At 41.6% G+C, this 23,936-nt stretch overlaps 1 protein-coding gene and 1 long non-coding RNA gene across 2 annotated transcripts; one reads left to right on the top strand and one right to left on the bottom strand.

Moving 5' to 3' along the window:
- Positions 1–1,313: 1,313 nt before the first annotated feature.
- On the top strand, positions 1,314–23,387 carry LOC141408587 (uncharacterized). Its single transcript, XR_012424183.1, has 4 exons — positions 1,314–1,451; positions 14,137–14,202; positions 20,006–20,239; positions 21,897–23,387. It is a non-coding gene; the product is annotated as an uncharacterized lncRNA (long non-coding RNA).
- LOC135967539 (ubiquitin carboxyl-terminal hydrolase 17) lies at positions 16,843–18,330 on the bottom strand. Its single transcript, XM_065531065.1, has one exon. It carries the CDS (start codon positions 18,328–18,330, stop codon positions 16,843–16,845), a length of 1,488 nt encoding a protein of 495 aa, XP_065387137.1.
- Positions 23,388–23,936: the final 549 nt, after the last annotated feature.

Raw genomic sequence — 23,936 nt, 5'->3', positions numbered from 1 at the left:
ACTCTCTTCACCTCTGGCTGGTAGTCCTTGACTAGAGAGGTTGCACACAAGTGGTCCTATTAGCCGATGCTCTCCTGTGGCTTGCTTTCCTTTTACCTGTTTCTCATGTTTGCCGTCATGGAACACATTTCATAGTGAAATTCTTTGACTCTGACTCCAAATTACACAAGGAGGACCCAATTTGTGAACTTTTCATATATTTAGGAGAATCTCCACATTGATTTTTGTATCCTTATGTTCATATTGTCACCAGTATTAAAATTCTTACTATTTAGGTCATTGCGTTCACTATCATAATTATTAAATATTTTTCATTTATCATTTATTTTTATTGGTTAATTTTTGTGGCAGCTGTTATATAACAATCACTAGAGTTTCTCTATTCATGAAAGATGTCCACGTTAATGGAGGTAACTAGGAGTGTTACTTTACAGGTATGTAAACACAGATAATCTTGGCTGAACTGCGGCTATATTGTCTGGTGTCCCTTTGAAGGTGAAGCCTCTTGTGTTATTCTAAGTGACCTCTGGAGACAGAAACTGTCTCATAATTGCAGGGACGACTTGAGAAGGCATCCTGAGCCTATGCAGAAATGCAGAAGCACTTCCATGATCTAAGCAACCTATGTGAAGGCCTGAAAGCCAAAGCAAAGCTGTCCAACAAAAAGTTTTCCTAGTAACACTGGAGGTCCATCAGTCACTCCTCCTGGTCTGAATGCCAGAAATGTCCTCCATGGTTCTTGTGAGGGTCCAGATCTTTTCAAAATCACCTCAGGAGCCACAAAACCACTCCATCCTACCTGAAATTGCAGAATGACTCTTCTTTTGACCAGAGTCTCAAAAATATATTCATTGATAGTTTTGATTCCTGGGAGCCGCCATTGCTTGCAAAAGATGTGCCAGAGACTAGACATTTTCTGTCTCCTCACTTGTCCGGGGAAGACTGAAGTTTTTCTGAAACCCAGAAATGGGAATCTGACCCTCTGAGCAGCCCCAGGATTTTCTAAGTCTTCCAAGCAGAGTGGAAGTTCTGGTGAGGACCGATTGTACCTCCGATGGTCTGGAATCACATAGGATGATGCGTTTAAACAACTCTATGTGGAGATATATTTTCTGAGATATTCCAAGGAGGAGGGACACAACTGGACCAGATGTTAAAAGGGCAGCTGAGCATTAAGTGCCTATGTAGTGTTTGCAGCTTAATGTCCCATGCAGAAGGGGACTCTGGGCTCTTGTGTTAGAATTCAGTGTAATTCTGGGGTCCTGCTTTTCTTCCAGGAAATCCCACTTCCATCTGGATGTCTGGATGAACTACTGAAAGCCACTGAGTGTCCTGCAGCAGGTGAACTGTGGCCAGAGCCCAAGGATGAAGGGGGCTCCTTCCGTCTCTGACTGTGAAGAGGAAGCCTGAGGTATAGCAGACCCAGGCCCCAGAAGGATGGAAAAAATGAGGTAGGGAGTGAGGGGACCTCAGAAGAAGACTGAGGTCTGCAGAATCCCAGGGTCAAGGAGACAGTGCGGTGTCGTGGTGGTGTCCTTGATATTCGAAGAGGGGCGATAATCCATCTCCTGAGTAAAAGCTTCATATGGGGTGAGGAGGGGAGAAGTAAACAGAGAGGAAGCAGGGAAGGCCAAGACAGCGACCAGCCTTAGAGCAATTTTAACCAGAAATGGACACAGACCCTGGGCCCCATCGCGGGGTTGCAGGCCAAGGACCGTCTCTAGGCGATGCATAGCTACCTTGTGGGGTTAGTGGGAGTAGGCATTGTGACGTCTGCAGGGGTGTGGAAGGCTGGGCGACGGGAGCAGCTTACTGGGCTGGACCAGAAATACTGAACTTCTTTTCCATCAGTGAAATCCACTTCTGGGTCAGAAAAACTGCAAGTTCTGGAGGGGCAGGGCCTAGGAGGAGGTCAGGGCCTGAGCCTTCCTGGTTTGACCCCCCTACCCCCCGTGTTTCTGGGTCTGTCCTCACTTCCACCCAGCGGATCTTGAGTATCCTCCTTTGAGTCCCCACGAGTGTGTTGTGTGCAGTGGGGCCAGGCTGCTTCATCCACTGCACGTTAAATGTTTCCAATACTTTCTGGCCAAAGTTTAGAGTTGCTAGACCACTGACTTTGAATGTTGACCTGGTTCCTTTTGAACAGAGTAAAATCTATTGAAGTTTAAGGTCACCTCTTTTCATGGATGGTGAAGAGGCAGGCTGTTCAGGCGCAACTGCCTTCAGGTCTGGAGGGCGGCGGAGGTCATTGTGGGTGGTGGGTGAATCCGGAACCTCTGTGGCTCTAGACTTTCAAATATTTCATTTTTTCTTTTGTAGTTTTTGTTTGTTGCTTGCTTTTTTCACAATGGGAAATGGAATGTAAGATGCCAAACTAGCCTGTGGGGGACATGGATTTTCACAACAGTAACCACAGAGTGTAGTTTCCGTTTCTATTCCCTGTTCATGTGGGAGGCAGAAAAGGAAATCAGGTGCTCAGTTCTAGGGACATCACAGGACTAGGACATGTACAGTGGGGGTGGAAGGCAGAGGCATTGCTTTAGGAGAATAAAATTACTGCATGCACACACATATGTATGTATATGGATGTATGTACACAAATATGCATATTTATAGATTCTGTTCTCCCTCTCTATATATAATTTTCTTTATTTCACACTTGATATGATTTTTTTTATTATACTTTGTGTTCTAGGGCACATGTGCACAATGTGTAGGTTTGTTACCTATGTATACATGTGCCATGTTGGTGTGATGCACCCATTAACTTGGCATTTGCATTAGGTATACCTCCTAATGCTATACCTTCCCCCTCCCCCCACCCTACATCAGGCCCCAGTGTGTGATGTTCCCCTTACTGTGTCCAAGTGATCTCATTGTTCAGTTACCACCTATGAGTGAGAACATGCGGTGTTTGGTTTTTTGTTCTTGTGATAGTTTGCTGAGAATGATGGTTTCCAGCTACATCCATGTCCCTACAAAGGACTCAAATTCATCCTTTTTTATGGCTGCATAGTATTGCATGGTGTATATGTGCCACATTTTCTTAATCCAGTCTGTCATTATGGACATTTGGGTTGGTTCCAAGTCTTTGCTATTGTGAATAGTGCTGCAGTAAACATACATGAGCATGTGTCTTTATAGCAGCATGATTTATAATCCTTTAGGGATATACCCAGTAATAGGATGGCTGGGTCAAATGGTATTTCAAGTTCTGCATCCTTGAGGAATCGCCACACTGTCTTCCACAGTGGTTGAACTAGTTTACAGTCCCACCAACAGTGTAAAAGTGTTCCTATTTCTCCACATCCTCTCCAGCACCTGTTGTTTCCTGACTTTTTAATGATTGCCATTCTAACTGGTGTGAGATGGTATCTTATTGTGGTTTTGATTTGCATTTCTCTGATGGCTAGTGATGATGAGCATTTTTTCATGTGTCTGTTGGCTGCATAAATGTCTTCTTTTGAGAAGTGTCCATTCTTATCCTTTGCCCACTTTTGGATGGGGTTGTTTGTTTTTTTCTTGTAAATTTGTTTGAGTTCTTTGTAGGTTCTGGATATTATCTGTAGGTTGCCTGTTCACTCTGATGGTAGTTTCTTTTGCTGTGCAGAAGCTCTTTAGTTTAATTAGATCCCATTTGTCTATTTTGGCTTTTGTTGCCATTGCTTTTGGTGTTGTAGACATGAAGTCCTTGCCCATGCCTATGTCCTGAATGGTATTGCCTAGGTTTTCTTCTAGGGTTTTTATGGTTTTAGGTCTAACATTTAAGTCTCTAATCCCTCTTGAATCAATTTTTGTGTAAGGAGTAAGGAAGGGATCCAGTTTCAGCTTTTTATTTATGGCTAGCCAGTTTTCCCAGCAGCATTTATTAAATAGGGAATACTTTCCCCATTTCTTATTTTTGTCAGGTTTTTCAAAGATCAGATGGTTGTAGAAGTGTGGTATTATTTCTGAAGGCTCTGTTCTGTTCCATTGGTCTATAGCTCTGTTTTCATAACAGTACCATGCTGTTTTGGTTACTGTAGCCTTGCTGTATAGTTTTAAGTCAGGTAGTGTGATGCCTCCAGCTTTGTTCTTTTGACTTAGGATTGTCTTGACAATGCGGGCTCTTTTTTGGTTCCGTATGAACTTTAAAGTGGTTTTTTTCCAATTCTGTAAAGGAAGTCATTGGTAGCTTAATGGGGATGGCATTGAATCTATAAATTACCTTGGGCAGTATGGCCATTTTCACAATATTGATTCTTTCTGTTCATGAGCATGGAATGTTCTTCCATTTGTTTGTGTCCTCCTTTATTTCATTGAGCAGTGGTTTGTAGTTCTCCTTGAAGAGGTCCTTCACATCTGTTGTAAGTTGGATTCCTGGGTATTTTATTCTCTTTGAAGCAATTGTTAATGGGAGTTCATTCATGATTTGGCTCTCTGTTTTTCTGTTATTGGTGTATAAGAATGCTTGTGATTTTTGCACATTAATTTTGTATATAACCTCAATTTCAGAGCCTGCTATTGGTCTCTTCAGGGATTCAACTTCTTCCTGGTTTAGTCTTGGCAGAGTGTATGTATCCAGGAATGTATCCATTTCTTCTAAGTTTTCTAGTTTATTTGCGTAGAGGTTTTTATAGTATTCTCTGATGGTAGTTTGTGGGGTCAGTGGTGATATCCCCTTTATCATTTTTTATTGCATCTATTTGATTCTTCTCTCTTTTCTTCTTTATTAGTCTTGCTAGCGGTCTATCAATTTTGTTGATCTTTTCAAAAAACTAGCTTCTGGATTCATTGATTTTTTGAAGGGTTTTTTGTGTCTCTGTCTCCTTCAGTTCTGCTCTGATCCTAGTTATTTCTTGCCTTCTGCTAGCTTTTGAATGTGTTTGCTCTTGCTTCTCTAGTTCTTTTAATTGTGATGTTAGGGTGTCAATTTTAGATCTTTCCTGCTTTCTCTTGTGAGAATTTAGTGCTATAAATTTCCCTCTACACACTGCTTTAAATGTGTCCAGAGATTCTGGTATGATGTATCTTTGTTCTCATTGGTTTCAAAGAACATCTTTATTTCTGCCTTCATTTCGTTATGTACCCAGTAGTGATTCAAGAGCAAGTTGTTCAGTTTCCATGTAGTTGAGTGGTTTTGATTGAGTTTCTTAATCCTGAATTCTTGTTTGATTGCACTGTGGTCTGAGAGACAGTTTGTTATAATTTCTGTTCTTTTACACTTGCTGAAGGGTGCTTTACTTCGAACTATGTGGTCAATTTTGGAATAAGTACAATGTGGTGCTGAGAAGAATGTGTATTCTGTTGATTTGGGGTGGAGAGTTCTGTAGAAGTCTATTAGGTCCGCTTGGTGCAGAGTTGAGTTCAATTCCTGGATATCCTTATTAACTTTCTGTCTCGTTGATCTGTCCAATGTTGACAGTGGGGTGTTGAATTCTCCCACTATTATTGTGTGGGAGTCTAACTCTCTTTGTAAGTCTCTAAGGCCTTGTTTTATGAATCTGGATGCTCGTGTATTGGGTGCATATATATTTAGGATAGTTAACTCTTCTTGTTGAATTGATCCTTTTATCATTATGTAATGACCTTCTTTGTCTCTTTTGATCTTTTTGGTTTAATGTCTGTATTATCAGAGACTAGGATTGTAACCCCTGCCATTTTTTTGTTTTCCATTTGCTTGGTAGATCTTCTTCCATCCCTTTATTTTGAGCCTATGTGTGTCTCTGCACGTGAGATGGGTCTCCTGAATACAGCAAACCGATGGGTCTTGACTCTTTATCCAACTTGCCAGTCTGTGTCTTTTAATTGGAGCATTTAACCCATTTACATTTAAAGTTAATATTGTTATGTGTGAACTTGATCCTGTCATTTTGATGTTAGTTGGTTATTTTGCTCGTTAGTTGATGCAGTTTCTTCCTAGCATTGATGGTCTTTACATGTTGGCATCTTTTTGCAATGGCTAGTACTGTTTGTTCCTTTCCATGTTTAGTACTTCCTTCAGGAACCCTTGTAGGGCAGGCCTGGTGGTGTCAGAATCTCTCAGCATTTGCTTGTCTGTAAAGGATTTTATTTCTCCTTCACTTATGAAACTTAGTTGACTGGATATGAAATTCTGGTTTGAAAATTCTTAAAGAATGTTGACAATCAGCCCCCACTCTCTTCTGGCTTGTAGAGTTTCTGCCGAGATATCTGCTGTTAGTTTGATGGGCTTCCCTTTGTGGGTAATGTAACCTTTCTCTCTGGCTGCCCTTAACATTTTTTCCTTCTTTTCAACTTTGGTGAATCTGACAATTATGTGTTTTGGAGTTGCTCTTCTTGAGGAGTATCTTTGTGGCATCCTCTGTATTTCCCGAATTTGAATGTTGGCCTGCCTTGCTGGGTTAGGGAAGTTCTCCTGGATGATATCCTGCAGAGCATTTTCCAACTTTGTTCCATTCTCCCCATCACTTTCAGGTACACCAATCAGATGTAGATTTGGTCTTTTCACATAATCCCATATTTCTTGGAGGCTTTGTTCATTTCTTTTTACTCTTTCTTCTTTAAATTTCTCTTCTTGCTTCATTTGATCTTCAATCTCTGATACTCTTTCTTCCAGTTGATCAAGTCGGTTGCTGAAGCTTGTGCATTTGTCATGTAGTTCCTGTGTCATGGTTTTCATCTCTATCACGTCATTTATGGACTTCTCTGCATTGGTTATTCTAGTTACCCATTCGTCAAATCTTTTTTCAAGGTTGTTAGTTTCTTTGTGCTGGGTTCATAGTTCTTCCTTTAGTTCTGAGAAGTTTGATCAACTGAAGCCTTCCTCTCTCCACTTGTCAAAGTCATTCTCCATCCAGCTTTGTTCTGTTGCTGGTGAGGAGCTGCGTTCCTTTGGATGGGGAGAGGTGCTCTGATTTTTTGAATTTTGAGCTTTTCTGCACTGCTTTTTCCCCCTCTTTGTGGTTTTATGTACCTTTGGTCTTTGATGATGTTGATGTATGGATGAGGTTTTGGTGTGGATGTCCTTTCTGTTTGTTAGTTTTCCTTCTAACAGTCAGGACCCTCAGCTTCAGGTCTGTTGGAGTTTGCTTGAGGTCCACTCCGGTAGGCTACTCCCAGTTAGGCTCTCCAGTTAGGCTACTCGGGGGTCAGGAACCCACTTGAGCAGGTAGTCTGTCAGTTCTCAGATCCCAACCTCCATGTTGGGAGAATCACTACTCTCTTCGAAGCTGTCAGACAGGGACATTTACATCTGCAGAGGTTTCTGCTGCTTTTTGTTTAGCTATGCCCTGTCCCCAGAGGTGGAGTCTACAGAGACAGGCAGGCCTCCTTGAGCTGCAGTGGGCTCCACCCAGTTCGAGCTTCCTGGCTGCTTTGTTTACCTGCTTAAGCCTCAGCAATGGTGGGCACCCCTCCCCCAGCCTCACTGCCGCCTTGCAGTTAGATCTCAGACTGCTGTGCTAGCAATGACAGAGGCTCTGTGGGCTTGGGACCCTCCGAACCAGGCATGGGATATAATCTCCTGGTGTGTTGTTTGCTAAGACCCTTGGTAAAGCACAGTATTGGGTGGGAGTGACCCAATTTTCCAGTGTTCTGTGTCACAGTTTCCCTTCACTAGGAAAAGGAATTCCCTTCCCCCTTGCACTTCTTAGGTGACGTGATGCCTTGCCCTGCTTCGGCTCTCACTCGTTGGGCTGCGCCCACTGTCCTGCACCAACTGTCCAACATGCCCCAGTGAGATGAACCCGGTACCTCAATTGGAAATGCAGAAATCACCCATCTTCTGTGTTGTTCACGCTGGCAGCTGGTGGCTGGAGCTGTTCCTATTCGGCCATTGTGGCACCAACCTCACTTGATATGATTTCTAAATTTAAATACCTTTGAGACAAACGCGAATTGTGAAGGGATTTAAAAATGTCAGTGAAAATGGAATTAAAAATAAAAATATAAATATCAACTTTATTTCTCAATATAATCTCTACTGAGGTCAAGACACTGCATTAAGGGATGATCCCAACCATTCAGTCCATTGCTAAAGAACTGAGGGTCATGGGAATTTAACCATGTCAATGCAGTCTTCTACTATTAACTAAAGAAAAATGGGTGCCCTTTACAGTTATTTCAAGATTAGGAAAAATAAGGTCAGAAGAAACCAAATCAGGACTGTAATGTTGATGCCTAATAATTTCCCATGAAAACTCTTTCAAAATTACTGGTGTTTGTCGAGAGGAAGGAACAGAAGTGTTGTTGTGGTGCAGAGGGACTCTCTAGTGAAGCTTTACAGGGCACTTTTCTGCAAAAGTATTTGCTAATTTTCTCTAAGAACTCTCCTACTAAGCAAATATTATGGTGCTTTGATCCTACAGAACGTCAACAAGCAAAATGCCTTGAGCATCCCCAAAACCTCTATGGCTTTTGCTTTTGAGAAGTTTGCTTTTGCTTTGACTGGAGCACTTCTACCTCTTGGTAGCCATTGTTTTAATTGTGCTTTGCCTTCAGGATCCTATTGATAAAGTCAATTTCACTCCCTGTTATAATTTTTCAAAATAATGCTTCAGGATCTTGATTCTGCTTGTTCAAAATAGTCACTAATAGCTCTGCTTTTGTCCATAGCTGATCTAGGCACAAGGGTATTCGGGACTCATCAAATGTAAAGTTTCTCAACTTTCACGTTATAGTCAGTGTTGTGTAAGCTGAACCAATTGAGATGTCTGTGGTGTTGGCTATAATATCTCTCGTTAATTGTCAGTTCTCCTCAATTAGGGCATAGAAACATTTTTTTTTTTTCTCTCAAAAATTGGAATGGGTGCCCCTCCTCTGTGGGCTTCATCTTCAACATTGTCTTACCTCTTCTTAGAATCAGGTATCCGTTTGTATAAGACTGATCCTTCAGGTCATTTTTCCCATAGACTTTTCATAAAGAATAATTTATTTCACCGTTTTTTGTAGCTTCACCATAAATTTGATGTTTGTTCTTATTTCAGGTTTGGCAGAATTCAAGTTCGGCAGAATTCATGTGGCTCTTTTCAGACTGATGTTTTAAATCCTGTTCACATATGTTAAAACAGGTCCGGGCATGGTGGCTCATGCCTGTAATCCCTGCACTTTGGGAGGTTGGCCAACATGGCAAAACCCTGCCTCGACAGAAAATACAAAAATTAGCCTCTACAAAAAACACAAAAATTAACCAGACAAGGTCCCAACTATTTGGAAGGCTGAGGCAGGAGAATCGCTTCAACTTGGGAAGCAGAGGTTACTTTGAGCCAAGATTGCTCCACTGCACTGCAAGCTCGGTGAGAGGAGTGAAACCCTGTCTCAAAAATTAAAAAAAGTTAAAATAAACTAGCATATGTGTGTTTTGATGCAAAAGCTAAAAGTTCATGCATAGTTTTTTCATAATTGTTATTTTGCATGAACTTATTAAAGCCCCCTATTATTTGCCATAATTTTCTCATCTTATTAATTTCTATATACATACAGAATTTCCAATTTGTGTAAACCTTTCTTCCCAGTTACTGAACAATTATTTTAAATTTGAAAAATAGGAGCTATTTTAATTTATATATTTTTTTCTACTTCTGAATATTTTAGAGAAAATATGGATAATGAAACTTGTAAAAAGGAGATGTTTGGAAGTTTCTGTTACCAATGACAAATTAATTTTTAAATAATTTCAGGAAAATTTAGGTGAATGTCTGTACTTTCATATGAACGTTCATAGTAAAACAGATTTTTGAATTTCTACCCTTGATAAACTTTAATGTAAAATATGTGAGTAAATGTGTACTTTTCCGTTCCTCATGAACATTCTCAAGTTTATACTATCTGGATTTTCTCAGGACGAATTACAAGCTGTATATGCTGCTGAAGTGTCTCAAAGATTAAGTCCCAAAGAGAATGCCCTACTGTTTTTCCAATATTAATTTCTAAGTTTTACCAAGTTACAAGTTTTTTTTTTCATAAAATATAAAATGTTTTGCCTCCAGCAGAAATACATTTTGGAACATAACTTTCCTGTACATAAGGGGTATAAAGGAAGCTTGGATTTGTTCTGAGAAAGGGAGAGGGTACTTCTGCCCATTGCCATGCACATCTGATTTTAGAGCTGAATGCCTTTCTGAGCTTGGCTCACTCCTCTCAAACTTGCTGGTAAATGGACACAAATTAAAGAGAAATAATTGTACACCATTTGGGATCAAGGAATCCAGATATCTGAACCATTGTTTATTATTTGCCCCTCCCACCCTCTCACCCTTCCAGATCTCTAGTGTCTATCATTCCACTTCTATGTCCAGGTGTACAATTATTTAAATCACACTTACAAATGAGAACTTCATTTGTTCATTTGTACAGATTCTCTTCCACCTAGCTACCTCTGAGACTGCAAGAACAATCACTCCTCCCCCTCCTCCTTCTCAGCCTACTCAAACAGAAGACCAGGAGCATTATCTATCTATCTATCTATCTATCTATCTATCTATCTATCTATCTGCACACACACACACGTACACATATATATACACACACAAATATATATACACACATATGTGTACATATACACACACTCATAAAGAATCTGCATTTTAAAGAATGGCAGACCCATAGTTGTTCAAAAATCAACTATATAATTCTATATATGATAAATGTCTACTAGAAAGTTCACATTGAAAATTGCAAACACGACTTAGAAAAAATAAAGTTTTTAAAAATTTTATTTTATTTCATTTTAAGTTCCAGGATACATGTGCAGGACGTGCAGGTTTGTTACATAGGTAAGTGTGTGCCATGTTGGTTCGCTGTACCTATCAACCCGTAACCTAGGTATTCAGCCCCACATGGATTAGCTATTTATTCTGACGCACTCCCTCGTCACTCACCCCCAGACAGGTTCCAGTGTATGTTGTTCCCCTCCCTGTGTCTATGTTTTCTCATTGTTCATCTGCCACTTGTAAGTGAGAACATGCGTATTTGGTTTTCTGTTCCTGCATTAGTTTGCTGAGAATAATGGCTCCCAGCTTCATCCATGTCCTTGCAAAGGACATGATCTCATTCCTTTTTATGGCTGCATAGTATTCCATGGTGTATATGTATCACATTTTCTGTATCCAGTCTGTCACTGATGGGCATTTGGGTTGATTCCATGTCTTTGCTATTGTGAATAGTGTGGCAATGAACATACGCATGCAAGTATCTTTATAATACGAGAATTTATATTCCTTTGGGTACATACCCAGTAATGGCATTGCTGGGTCAAATGGTATTTCTGATTCTAGGTCTTTGAAAAATCACCACACTGTCTTCCACAGAGTTTGAATTTATATTCGCTCCAACAGTGTAAAAGTGTTCCTGTTTTCCCACAGTCTCACCAGCATCTGTTGTTTCTTGACTTTTTAATAATCGCCATTCTGACTGGCATGAGATGGCATCTCACTGTGGTTTTGATTTGTATTTCTCTAATGATCAGTAACGTTGGGCTTTTTTTTCCATATGTTTGTTGGCTGCATAAGTGTCTGTTCATATCCTTTGCCCACTTTTTAAAATATTTTTATTTTCGCTTTTTAAGACAGAGTCTTGCTGTGTCACCCAGGGTGGAGTTCAGTGGCACAATCTCGGGTCACTGCAACCTCTACCTCCCAGATTCAGGTGGTTCTTCTGTCTCAGCCTCCTGAGTAGTTGGGATTACAGGCACCTGCCACCACATCTGGCTAATTTATTGTATTTTGAGTAGAGACTGAGTTTCACCAGGTTGACCAGGCTGATCTTGAACTCCTGGCCTCAAGTTATCTGCCCACCTCACCTTCCCAAACTTCTGGGATTACAGGCATGAGCTACTGCACCCAGTTTTTGCCCACTTTTATATGGGGTTGGATTTTTATAGTTTTGGGTTTTACATTTAAATCTTTAATCCATTTTCAGTTCATTTTTGTATAAGGTATAAGGAAGGGTCCATTTAGTTTTCTGCATATGTCTAGATAGTTTTTCCAGCACCATTTATTATTAAATAGGGAATCCTTTCCCCATTGTTTGTTTTCATCCAAAATAAAATGGTTGTAGATGTGCAGTCTTATTTCTGATATCTCTATTCCATTCCATTGGTGTATGTGTCTGTTTTGTACCACTACCATGCTGTTTGGGTTACTGTAGCCTTGTAATATGGTTTGAAGTCAGGTAGCAGGATGCCTCCAGCTTTGTTAGTTTTACTTAGGATTGTCCTGGGTATATGGGCTCTTTTTTCGTTTCATATGAATTCTGAAGTATTTTTTTCTAATTTTGTAAAGAATGTCCATGGTAGTTTATGGGAATAGCACTGAATCTACGAATTACTTTGGGAAGTATGGCCATTTTCATGATATTGATTCTTCTTACCCATGAGCATGGAATGTTTTTCCATCTGTTTGTGTCCTCTCTTATTTCCTTGAGTAGTGGTTTGTAGTTCTCCTTGAAGAGGTCCTTCACTTGCCTTGTTAGCTGTATTCCTAGGTAGGTATTTTATACTCTTTGTAGCAATTGTAAATGTGAATTCATTTGTGATTTGGCTCTCTTCTTGTCTATTGTTGGTGTATAAGAATGCTTGAGATTTTTGCGTACTGATTTTGTATCTTGAGACTTTGCTGAAGTTGCTTGTAGCTTAAGAATCTTTTGGGCTGAGATGATGAGATTTTATAGATATAGGATCATGCCATCTGCAAGAAAAGAAAGTCCAACTTCCTCTCTTCCTGTTTGAATATGCTTTATTCTTTCTCTTGCATGATTGCCTTGGCCAGAACTTCCAACACTTTATTGAATAGGAGTGGTGAGAGGGCATCCTTGCCTTGTGCCAAATTTCAAATGGAATACTTCCAGCTTTTGCCTGTTCAATATGATAATGACTGTGGGTTTGTCATAAATGGCGCTTATTATTTTGAGGCATGCTCCATCAATACCTAGTTTCATGAGAGTTTTTAGCATAAAGGAATGTTGAATTTTATCAAAGACCTTTTCTGAGTCAACTGAAATAATCATGGGGTTTTTGTCTTTAGTTCTGTTTATGTGGTGAATTACATTTATTGATTTGCATATGTTGAACCAGCCTTGCACCCAAGGGATGAGGCCGATTTGATCTTGGTGGATAAGCTTTTTGATGTATTGCTGGATTTGGTTTGCCACTATTATATTGAGAATTTTGCAACAAAGTTTATCAGAAATATTAAGCTAATGTGTAGTAAATACATTGAAAATAAGAACAGACTGATTAAAAGACTAAATAACATGAATCCTAAGTGTTTTCACAACTGATTTATAGAGTAAAAGCATTGCCAAACTAAATGAGCTTGGTCAAAAACTGTACAGGGTCTGAGATGTTGTCTCAACTTCCATTACTCATTGTGAGGTGGACCTGCAGTAACTATATTTGATGCAAAATTTCATGTTGATGGAAGCTGAGATGTCCTGCAGTCTCAGAGGGACAGAATTCTGGTGTGTCTCCCTTTGCCCTGTCAGGAATAAAGATCTAGACTCTACAGGTTTTGTCAAAATTTACAAGATGTAGGAAATGGGGCAGGATTTAGGCTGTGAGGCAAAGCCTAGAGATATAAAGAAACAGCTTCTGACCCAGGGCTCATGAAGTCAGGATAGTTTCAGAGGGGATGGTGGAGTGAGCATAGTACAGTCTTTGGAACCATTCCTTCCCCTTATTTGTTCATAGGCCAGATGTGCTCAACCAGGGGGCATCTCAGGTCTGATGAACAGAGTCCTGGAGAGACAAAGGGGCAATCCTGAGGAAGAGGCTCAACAGGGAGGAAGGAGTCACCATTTTCTCTCCTGAGAAAAATCCTTCTCCCTAGGAAACGATAGGATTTTCCTTGGTCCCAGTGAGACTTTTCCTGAGTGAAGAGAGCAGAGAGAGCAAGGGACTGATGTGTTATCTGTTTCCACCTCCTGCAGTGATTCTGAAACCATGGAGGACAGAATTATCTTCAGAATCATGAGCAATCCAGATGCCATGGTTTCACACAAGACATTGGAAGTTCTTATCTCTAAGGGGTAGGCACTGGTCATTGATACTCTGTAAAGCTCATTCGCTGATTACTAAGTGAGCCAAATTAATAATCTACTGGAAGTTTTACTAAACTCAGTTTACTTGACACACAATTCACACAGACACATTGTTAATATACACATTTTGATGCTTGACAGGGTTGGACCCAAGATTCTGTACTTCTATGGAGCCCTGTGTTCTGCCCAGGTGTCATTTACTCTCAGGTAAGTAAACTGATCACCATAACTAACAAGAGATTGATCTGTGATGATTAAAAATGAGAAGATCTGTTGGTTATGTTTTATTGGGATGGATTCTATTAACATTTAAATACAGTTTAAAAACGCAGATTTACAATGAAAAGTAACAAGCAAATATAAAAAGTGAAGGGGCTATTCCCCAAAGTAGTTTCCACTGAAATACCACCAGAGAAAAACAACTCTCAGGACAGGGATACTGCTTCAAAGACACAGATTTCACAGCTGGATGGTTGATCTCGAATTTCTGAAAATTCCATCCCTTACTCATGAAATGCAGTTTATTTAAGAACTTTCTAATTTGACTGTAGTTTCATACTCACACATTTCAGTGTGTTGTGTATTATTCCATTGATGATAAGTATAACTTATTTGAAAATGAATTACATACTGGTGAGAAAATTTTCCCTTTAAATTAAACTTAAACTCACACCATAAAATTAGCAGCATCTGTTTGTCTGTTCCAAGAATTACCTAGGTTCTACCCAGGGCACCTGAGATCAGTTGAAAACAAACGCAAAAAAGTTGGAATAAAAAGTAAGAACACCCTTCAAATGTTACGAATGCATCCCAGTCTCAATTATTCACATTCACGAGAATGATTCACCTATATCCCACTTTAGCAAAATTTCACCTACTCTCGCCTACCAATTGACTAATCAAAACAAACCAAGACAGAACAATAAATTCAAATTCATCCAGTAACCTGAGGGGAAAACCTACACCTCAAAATGTAGTCTACAGATATTCACACAGGATGTCATCTACTGTGAAAACACATGCACAGAGACAGTCCCTTCACATGATCAGAATACTCACAACTCCACAACAACATATTAGATATGGGATCATCTTGAAATGCGGCCATCACTAACCAGTTATCCCTTTTACATAGAGAAAAACCTGAGGACCACATTATGTTATGTAGAAATGACTGTACACCTGTGTGCGTGTGTGTGTGTAGGGATCCGGGGAATCCAATAGACATTCCAGCCTCTTGATTTTTTCCATGTTCAGGCTCTTGATTCTATATCCGAGTGAAATGACTTGCCAGTGGGGAACAAGATAAGTCTTTGCAGGAAGCGCTCTGGTGGGAGCTAGATACTCAAATCATAAAGCATCGAGTGTTGGAAACATGCACTGAAGTTAGACGAAATACTCAATGCACAGTTTAGACGGTGAAAGACTTTCAGGTAATCATGCAATCACCGACCTGCTGATTGATGACATTCCCCGAATTTATGATTGCAAGAAGAGACAAATACTCATGACATTCTATTTCCGGTGGTTGGGGACATATGATGGCAACATACTGTCTGCCAGTCATGCTCATCACACTGTACTTTGCACACACGTCACACAGAGACACTGTTAATACGCACATTTGTGTGCTTGAGCAGGGTTGCACCCAAGATTCTGTGGTTGTACGGAGCCCTGAGTTATGCCCTCGACATCTTTACTCTCGGGTTGGTCAACTTGGATCACTGTACCGAACGAGAAACGGAGCCTGAAATCCAATCAGCGAATACACAAAAGGAAGGGGCCATTTCCCACAATCATTTCCACTGCAACACCACCTCGGATGAACAAGTCTCATTGCAGCTTAGGGACTGTGCTTCAGAGATGCACCTTTCGCAGCTGGACGATTGACCCGGAATCTCCCAAATGCCATTTTGATACACACCAAATGAGATTTATTTCAGTACTTGCTGATTTTATTTTAGTTGAATACACACACGCTCCTGTGTTTGATTTCCTTTATTATCAATACGACTTACTTCCAAATGACTCACATACCAGTGGGATGATTTTCTGCTTCAATTCATTGGAAATGGACAGCATTCAATAGGCAAGTGTGTCTGTCTGTCTGTCTCCAGCATTCTGTGGGTTCCACCAAGGGCACAAGTCCTAGGGCGCCTGACATCCATTCAACAAGCAATGTAAAAACGGCGAGGCAGGTTCAAAAGAAGAACACCCTTCCTCTCTTCAAATGCGTCCCAGTTTCCACTACTCAAGGTAGGGAGAAGGATCCACAGAAGTCCCACGTTCGCAAAATTTCAACTTCTGGTGCTCACCAACAACTGACGAATGAAACACACCCCAAGAGAAAATAGTCAACCCCGTCCCCTGCAATAACCTCATGCGCAATCCTACACCGCAATATGTCATATTCAGAAATTCACACTGAATGTCATCTACCATGAACACAAACACACAGACACTGCCTCCACAGGTTCAGAAGACTCACGACTGCAAAACTCGATGTTTCCCATGTCTGGGCTCATCCTGAAACGCAGCCATCACTATCCAGTTGTCCCTCTTGTGTAGACAGAAACCTGGGCTCCTCATTACTTTATGTCGGATTGACTGTGTATGTGATGTGATGGTGTGTGTGTGTGCGTGCTTGAACCCCCTCGTGGGGGTGTGTGTGTGTACGTGTATGTGTGTGTGTGTCAGTGTGTGTGCGCATGCACTCCTGCGTTTGGGTGGAGACTTTTCCTGAGATCACTGGCACACAAACCGAGCCCTCTTGCTGTGTTTGTTCCTCCCTTTGGATCTCCTGGTCCTCCCTTGCAGAGAAGTGAGTGTGTCAGTGTTCATGGACTCCTAAGGTGTCAGGTTCCTTGAAGAGAGGTTCAGCAGGGAGCTTTCCTGTTCAGGATGACGGTTGTTCATCCCACCCTTGTATTTTGATGGATGAATCACAAGCACGTTGGGAGGCAGGGTACATTCGACTTTTCTGATGTTGAAGTCAGGCTTGGTTTTGTTTTGCTCTTGGAGGAACTTCCAATGGTCTAAGGTGCTTTCCTGAGTGGCTCTTTCCACCAAGTGCTCCTCCAAGTCGGGTACCTGGAGGCAGGGTTCTCTCTGGAGCTCTCCTTGCGTTGCTCGCCTGTCTTTGTGTTCGGCGCCAAGGGCTCCTGGTTCCCTGCCTATTGACACACTCTCACTGCATCTTTCCAGTTCACTCTTCTGGATGTAAAAGAGGACATAGGCCTGTTGACTCAGGACAGAAGCGATGCTACAGGCAGTGACCTCGGCGTCATCCATTTTATACCACTGGCCTCCTGGAGCTTTGACATAAGAGAGGTAATGTCCGTTGTGACAACTCCACCCAGCGTGGACCAGCACAGCATAGAGGACATAGACTAGAGGTCCCGTGTTCTGCTGAGACATGTATGGCTGCATGTCAAGGCACTCAGGGTATTGCACATTCTTGGTAAGTTTGTTGCCTGTGACATCGGAGAATCTCTTCAATACAAGGATGAGGACCTTGGCAGAAGTGTGTAGAGTGAACGTCTTGGAGGCAGGCGCCTTCTGGAGACAAAGACCACAATGATAGGCATTCTCTCCATTGAGTTCTTCGGGCTTCACCACCTGTTCCAAAGCTTGCTTCACACTCTGAGCTGCCTGGATATCCAGGGCGATGTCCAGGTAAGGGTCAAAGGTGTCCGAAACGCCCTGGCAGTGGAGACACTTGATTTGAGATCTCCAGCAGCCTCCAAATATCTGGTGGATGAGGGTGGTGTCCTCAGAGTCATGATCTACCTGCTTGTGCCCGGGAAGGCATGCCTTTTTCATGGCATCCACAATGAACATCAGAAACTCATGGGCATCTTCCTGCTTCCCTCGATGGAAGCCAGCAGCCAATGCCTGTGAGGGCTGGGTGACATGGCCAGGACAGTGGAGGGCCCATGTAATGTGAGCTTCCATCGTACACAGCATGCAGCACTTGTGACGCTGACAAAGTTGAAAGTGCTCCTGGGACAGCATGTAGTTGGCAAGGGGCGGTGTGTATGTCAGGCACTGCAGGGAAGCATTCAAGTAGCAAGTATTTCCCATATTCTGGAGCCCAGCCCCCACCGCAGCAGGTCTCCTGCTACTGAGAGGAAGCTTCTTTCTGGGGGCAGGCTGTCTTGCCACAGGAGCCAAATCATCACAGATGTTGACTTGGGTCTCAGATGACAGTGGTGACTTCTCAGGTAGAGAAGTCCGCTGAATTTCAGCAAAAGCTGCATCTGGCCGAGAAGATATGAGTTTTGAAAAGTGGTTGAACTGCCACTCACCTCCCAAGTGGAGTGAATCGGCCTCCATGTCGCCAGGAGCAAGGATCACAAGCTTTTTCTGCTGGGACCACACGTTGCAGAAAGACGCTATCTCTTCCGAGAGAGTCTTCAAATGACGCGCCATCTGGCTGCATCAGCCCTTATATAACTCACCCCCGCCTACCGCGAACACCCCACCCACCCATCAAGTACGCGGTCCACCAATCCAATATCAGCGCTCAGTTAAAGAATGAGTCATAGGGTATGTCCCCTTATATTCCCCAGGGAGTTCACTTAAAACTCCTGGGGAATGCGTTAGTTTACTTAAAACAGTGGTAGGGAAGAATTCTGTCCTTACCAAACAATGTGTGTGTTTGTGTGTATGTGTTTGCTTGCGTGAACTTGTGGGCATGCGGAATCATGCCCATGTGAGTGTTTCTTTGTTTTTGTTTATATGTCTGGGTGTGTGTGTGTTTGAGCTGCGATGTGCTTCTAACTATGTGCTTTTGGCAGTTACGATCATCCTTTCAGGCACTGAAGGACAGGAAGTCAGACCTGTACTTTCTGACTTGAGAATCATCAATGAAGTACAGTTAATAACATAGTGTATTTGTTTCCTTAATATCAAAGAAGAAATCCGTGCAGTCTAATAAGTATTCTAGCGATAACCTTTCCATGTTCAGCCTATTGATTCTGTGTTCGAGTGAAATGACTTACCAGTGGGGACCAAGACATGTCTTTGCAGGAAATGCTCTTGTGGAAGCTATATACCGAAATCATAAAGAATCAAGTGTTGGAAACATGCACTGAACTTAGACGAAATACTCAGTGCCCAAATTAGACTGTGAAAGACTTTCAGGAAATCATGCAATCACCGACATACCAATTGATGACATTCCCCGTATTTATGATTGCAAGTAAAGAGAAATACTCATGACATTCTATTTCCAGTGATTGAGGTCCTATGACCGCAATTTAAGAAATCATGAAATCAGAAAACTTGACTAATCACAATTTAATCCAACTAAAACCTTTGGTTCATTTAAGAAAGGATGAATATAAAAACAACATATCACACAGCATGGGAGATAATATTTTAATACGTATATGATAATGGATCAACATTTGAGAGAGATGAAATAAATAGTTGTAAATTTGAGAATAGCATATAACCAGAATTAAACACTGTAAATGCCTGGGTGATGGGAGTGAGTCCATGTCTCAGGAGGAAACATAGAGATTTAAAAGCAGGGCGTCTAAAAGAGATTTGCATACCGTTGTTAAAACTGGCGGTTGTTTTAGTAAGAAAGGGAAAAATAAACCATTTGTCTTAGGGATTGTTGCATGTATTTTTCATCGTCTGAGATGTTGCTTCCAATTCCAGTTAAGCATTGTGTGGTGGACTTGCAGTTACCACATTTGGTGGAAAATGTCATGCTGATGAAGGTAGACTTGTTTCCCAAACTAAGAGGGACAGAATTTGGGTGTTTCTTTGGGACTTTTGGCTTACTAGGAATAAAGATCCTGGCTCTAGGGATTTTCTTAAATTTTTTCAGATAATGAGAAAGAGAATAGAATTTAGGCCAGGTGGCAAGACCTCGAGGTGTACAGAAGCATCTCCGGTCTCAGGGCCCATGAAATCAGGATGATTTTAGGGAGGATGGTGGAATGAGGAGAGTGTGACCTTTGGCCTCCTTTCTTTCCCTTTTCTTTTCATGGGTCAGGTGTGCTCTATCAGAAGGCTTCCCCTTTCTGTTGGACAGAGTCCTGGAAGAAGAAATGAGCGCTGCTGAGAAAGATGCTCCACAAGGAGGAAGGAGTCACTATTTTCAGGAGCATGATCCCCAGAAGCATGAGAAATCCAGATGCCGTGGCTTTACACAGGATGCTGGAGTTTCTTTCCTCTGGATCCGGGAACTTGGCATCATTGTTCTGTAATGCCCATAACTGATTTTGAGGTGAGTCCACTTGATAACCTGTCTGCGTGTCATGCTCATTACACTGCAATTCACACACATGTCACACCGAAACACTCTGAATGAGCATATTTATGTGCTTGAACAGTGTTGCATCCAAGATTCTGTGATTCTACAGAGTCCTGAGTTCTGTCCTGGACATCTCTACTCTTGGGTAGGTCAACTTTGATCACTATACCTAATGATAAATGTACCATTAAATCTAATCAGCAAATACACTAAAGGAAGGGGCCATTCTCCATAATTGTTTCACTCTGGTAGGTCAACTTTAATAACTGTACCTAAGAAGAAAGGGATCTGTGATGATTCCACATCAAAGAACCTGTTGATTTTTTGCCATTTGAATGAATTATGTTAACATTTAAATAGAGTTTAAAACCCCAGATTTCCCATGAAATCTAATCAGCCATGAAATCTAATCAGCAGATACACAAAAGGAAGGGGCCATTCTCTAAAATCGTTTCCACTGAAACACCACCACCAATAAACAAGTCTCATTGCAGGAAAGGGATCCTGCTTCCAAGATCCAGTTTGCACAGTTGGACGATTGACCCAGAATCTCCCCTAATGCCATTTTTTAACACCCCAAGTGAGATTTATTTCCGGGTTTTCTAATATTATTTCAGCTGAATACACACACTCCTGTGTTTCAATTTCTTTCAAACACCTTTTAATAATGAAGTATCTTGCTGCTTCACCCCTTATATAACTAATGCCCACCCACCGGTTCCACTACATTTACCCATCAATTACCCAATTTAACAATGAAATATCAGCAGTCCATTAAGTTTTGTGTCTTAGGTTGTATCCTTTTGCATTCCTCAGGGAATTTAATGGACACAGCTTAAATTGTGATTATAGAACAGTTGAATCAGATTTACTAATCAGTGTTATGGGCAAATATGATAGGAGTGGAACTGAGTTAGGACAGTGGCTACACATTTGCCTTATTTCATGTAAAACAATGCCAGTTAACAATTGTGTACGTATTAAACAGTTTGTGTCTGTGTGTGTATTTGTATCTTTGTGTCTGGATGTGAGAGTGTGTGTGTGTGTTGAGAAGTACTTCCAAGCATGTGCATCTGGGAGATAAGATCATTCTTTCCGCGATTGAACGACAAGAAGTTGGAACTACACTTTCTGATTTGAGAATGTGCAGCGATGTTATGTAATTAACACTGCATATTGTGTCTTAATTAAAATGGAGAGATCAATGGAGTCAAATAGACACTCCAGAGATAACCTTCCCATTTTTGACCAATTGATTCTATATCATGTTGCAATGATCTGGCTGTGGGGACAAGACAAGTCTTTGCATGAAATGGTCTTGTGGAAGCAATATATGCAAATAATAAAGCATCAAAAGGGACTATGCGTTCAATTTGTAGAAATATTCACTTAAGTTTGCTGAAATTCTCAATGCCCAAAATAGACTGCAGAACACTTTCAAGAAAACATGCTATAACCCAGAGATTAATTGATGACATCCACCGAAGTGATGACTGCAAGAAAAGAGAAATATTCATGGAATTTTATATCCAAGGGTTTCTTGTATATGACAGCATATTTTGAAAAGTCAAAATCAGAAAAACTTGACAAACAGGAAGATATCTAAGCTAAAACCTTTTGTTCATTAAAGGAGCGATGAGAGGCAGTTCCAAGATGGCCGAATAGGAACAGATCCAGCCTCCAGCTCCCAGCGTGAGCAACACAGGAGACGGGTGATTTCTGCATTTCCAACTGAGGTACCGGGTTCATCTCACTGGGGCTTGTTGGACAGTGGGGGCAGGACAGTGAATGCAGCACACAGAGCAACAACCGAAGCAAGGCGAGGCATCACCTCACCCAGGAAGTGCAAGGGGGAAGGGAATTCCCTTTCCTAGCCAAGGGAAACCGTGATACGCAGCACCTGGAAAATTGGGTTACTCCCACGCTAACACTGTCCTTTATCAAGGGTCTCAGCAAATGTCACACCAGGAGATTATATCCCGCATCTGGCTTGGAGAGTCCCAGGCCCACAGAGCCTCCCTCATTGCTAGCACAGTAGTCCAAGATCTAACTGCAAGGAGGCTGCAAGGCTGGAGGAGGGGCGCTTGCCATTGCTGAGGCTTGAGTAGGTAAACAAAGTAGTGGGGAAGCTCAAACTGGGTGGAGCCCACCACAGCTCAAAGAGGCCTGCCTGTCTCTGTAGACTCCACCTCTGGGGAGAGGGCATAGCCAAACAAAAGGCAGCAGAAACCTCTGCAGATTTAAATGTCCCTGTCTGACAGCTTTGAAGAGAGTAGTGGTTCTCCCAGCATGGTGTTTGAGATCTGAGAACAGACAGAGTGCCTGCTCAAGTGGGTCCCTGACCCTGGAGTAGCCTAACTGGGAGACACCCCCACTAGGGTAAGATTGACACCTCACATCTCACACAACCGGGTACCCCTCTGAGACGAAGCTTCCAGAGGAATAATCAGGCAGAAACATTTGCTGTTCAGCAATATTCACTCTTCTGCAGCCTCCACTGCTGCCACCTAGGCAAACAGGGTCTGGAGTGGACCTTGAGCAAACTCCAACAGACCTGTAGCTGAGGGTCATGACTATTAGAAAGAAAGTTAACAAACAAACAGAAAGGACATCCACACCAAAACCCCATCTGTACATCAACATCATCAAAGACCAAAGGTAGATAAAACCACAAAGATGGGGAAAAAGAAGTGCAGAAAAACTGAAAATTCTAAAAATCTGAGCAACACTCCCCCTCCAAAGGAATGCAGCTCCTCTTCAGCAACGGAACAAAGCTGAACAGAGAATGACTTTGACGAGTTGAGAGAAGAAGGCTTCAGACGATCAAACTTCTCCGAGCTAAAGGAGGAAGTTCGAACCCATAGCAAAGAAGCTAAAAACCTTGGAAAAAGATTTCCTGAATGGCTAATTAGAATAACCAATGTAAAGAAGTCCTTAAATGACCTGAGAGGGCTGAAAACCATGACACAAGAACTACATGACAAATGCGCAAGCTTCAGTAACCGACTCGGTCAACTGGAAGAAAGGGCGTCAGTGATTGAAGATCAAATGAATAAAATGAAGTGAGAAGAGAAGTTTAGAGAAAAAAGAGTAAAAAGAAATGAACAAAGCCTCCAAGAAATGTGGGAATATGGGAAAAGGCAAAATCTACGTCTGATTTGTGTACCTGAAAGTGAGGGGGAGAATGGAACCAAGTTGGAAAACATTCTGCAGGATATCATCCAGGAGAACTCCCCCAACCTAGCAAGGCAGGCTGACATTCAAATTCAGGAAATACAGAGAACACCACAAAGATACTCCTCTAGAAGAGCAACTCCAAGACACATAATTGTCAGATTCACCAAAGTTGAAATGAAGGAAAAAATGTTAAGGGCAGCCAGAAAGAAAGGTCGGGTTACCCACAAAGGGAAGCCCATTAGACTAACAGTGGATTTCTCGGCAGAAACTCTACAAGCCAGAAGGGAGGGGTGGAGCAATATTCAACATTCTTAAAGAAAAGAATTTTCAACCCAGAATTTCATATCCAGCCAAATTAAGTTTCATAAGTGAGGGAGAAATAAAATCCTTACAGACAAGCAAACGCTGAGAGATTTTGTCACCACCAGGCCTGCCCTACAAGAGCTCCTGAAGGAAGCACTAAATTAAGTTTCATAAGTGAGGGAGAAATAAA

This window comes from Macaca fascicularis, chromosome 15, assembly GCF_037993035.2.
Source record: "Macaca fascicularis isolate 582-1 chromosome 15, T2T-MFA8v1.1".
NCBI classification, from domain to species: domain Eukaryota; kingdom Metazoa; phylum Chordata; class Mammalia; order Primates; family Cercopithecidae; genus Macaca; species Macaca fascicularis.
This window is presented reverse-complemented; position numbering and strand designations above follow the sequence as displayed.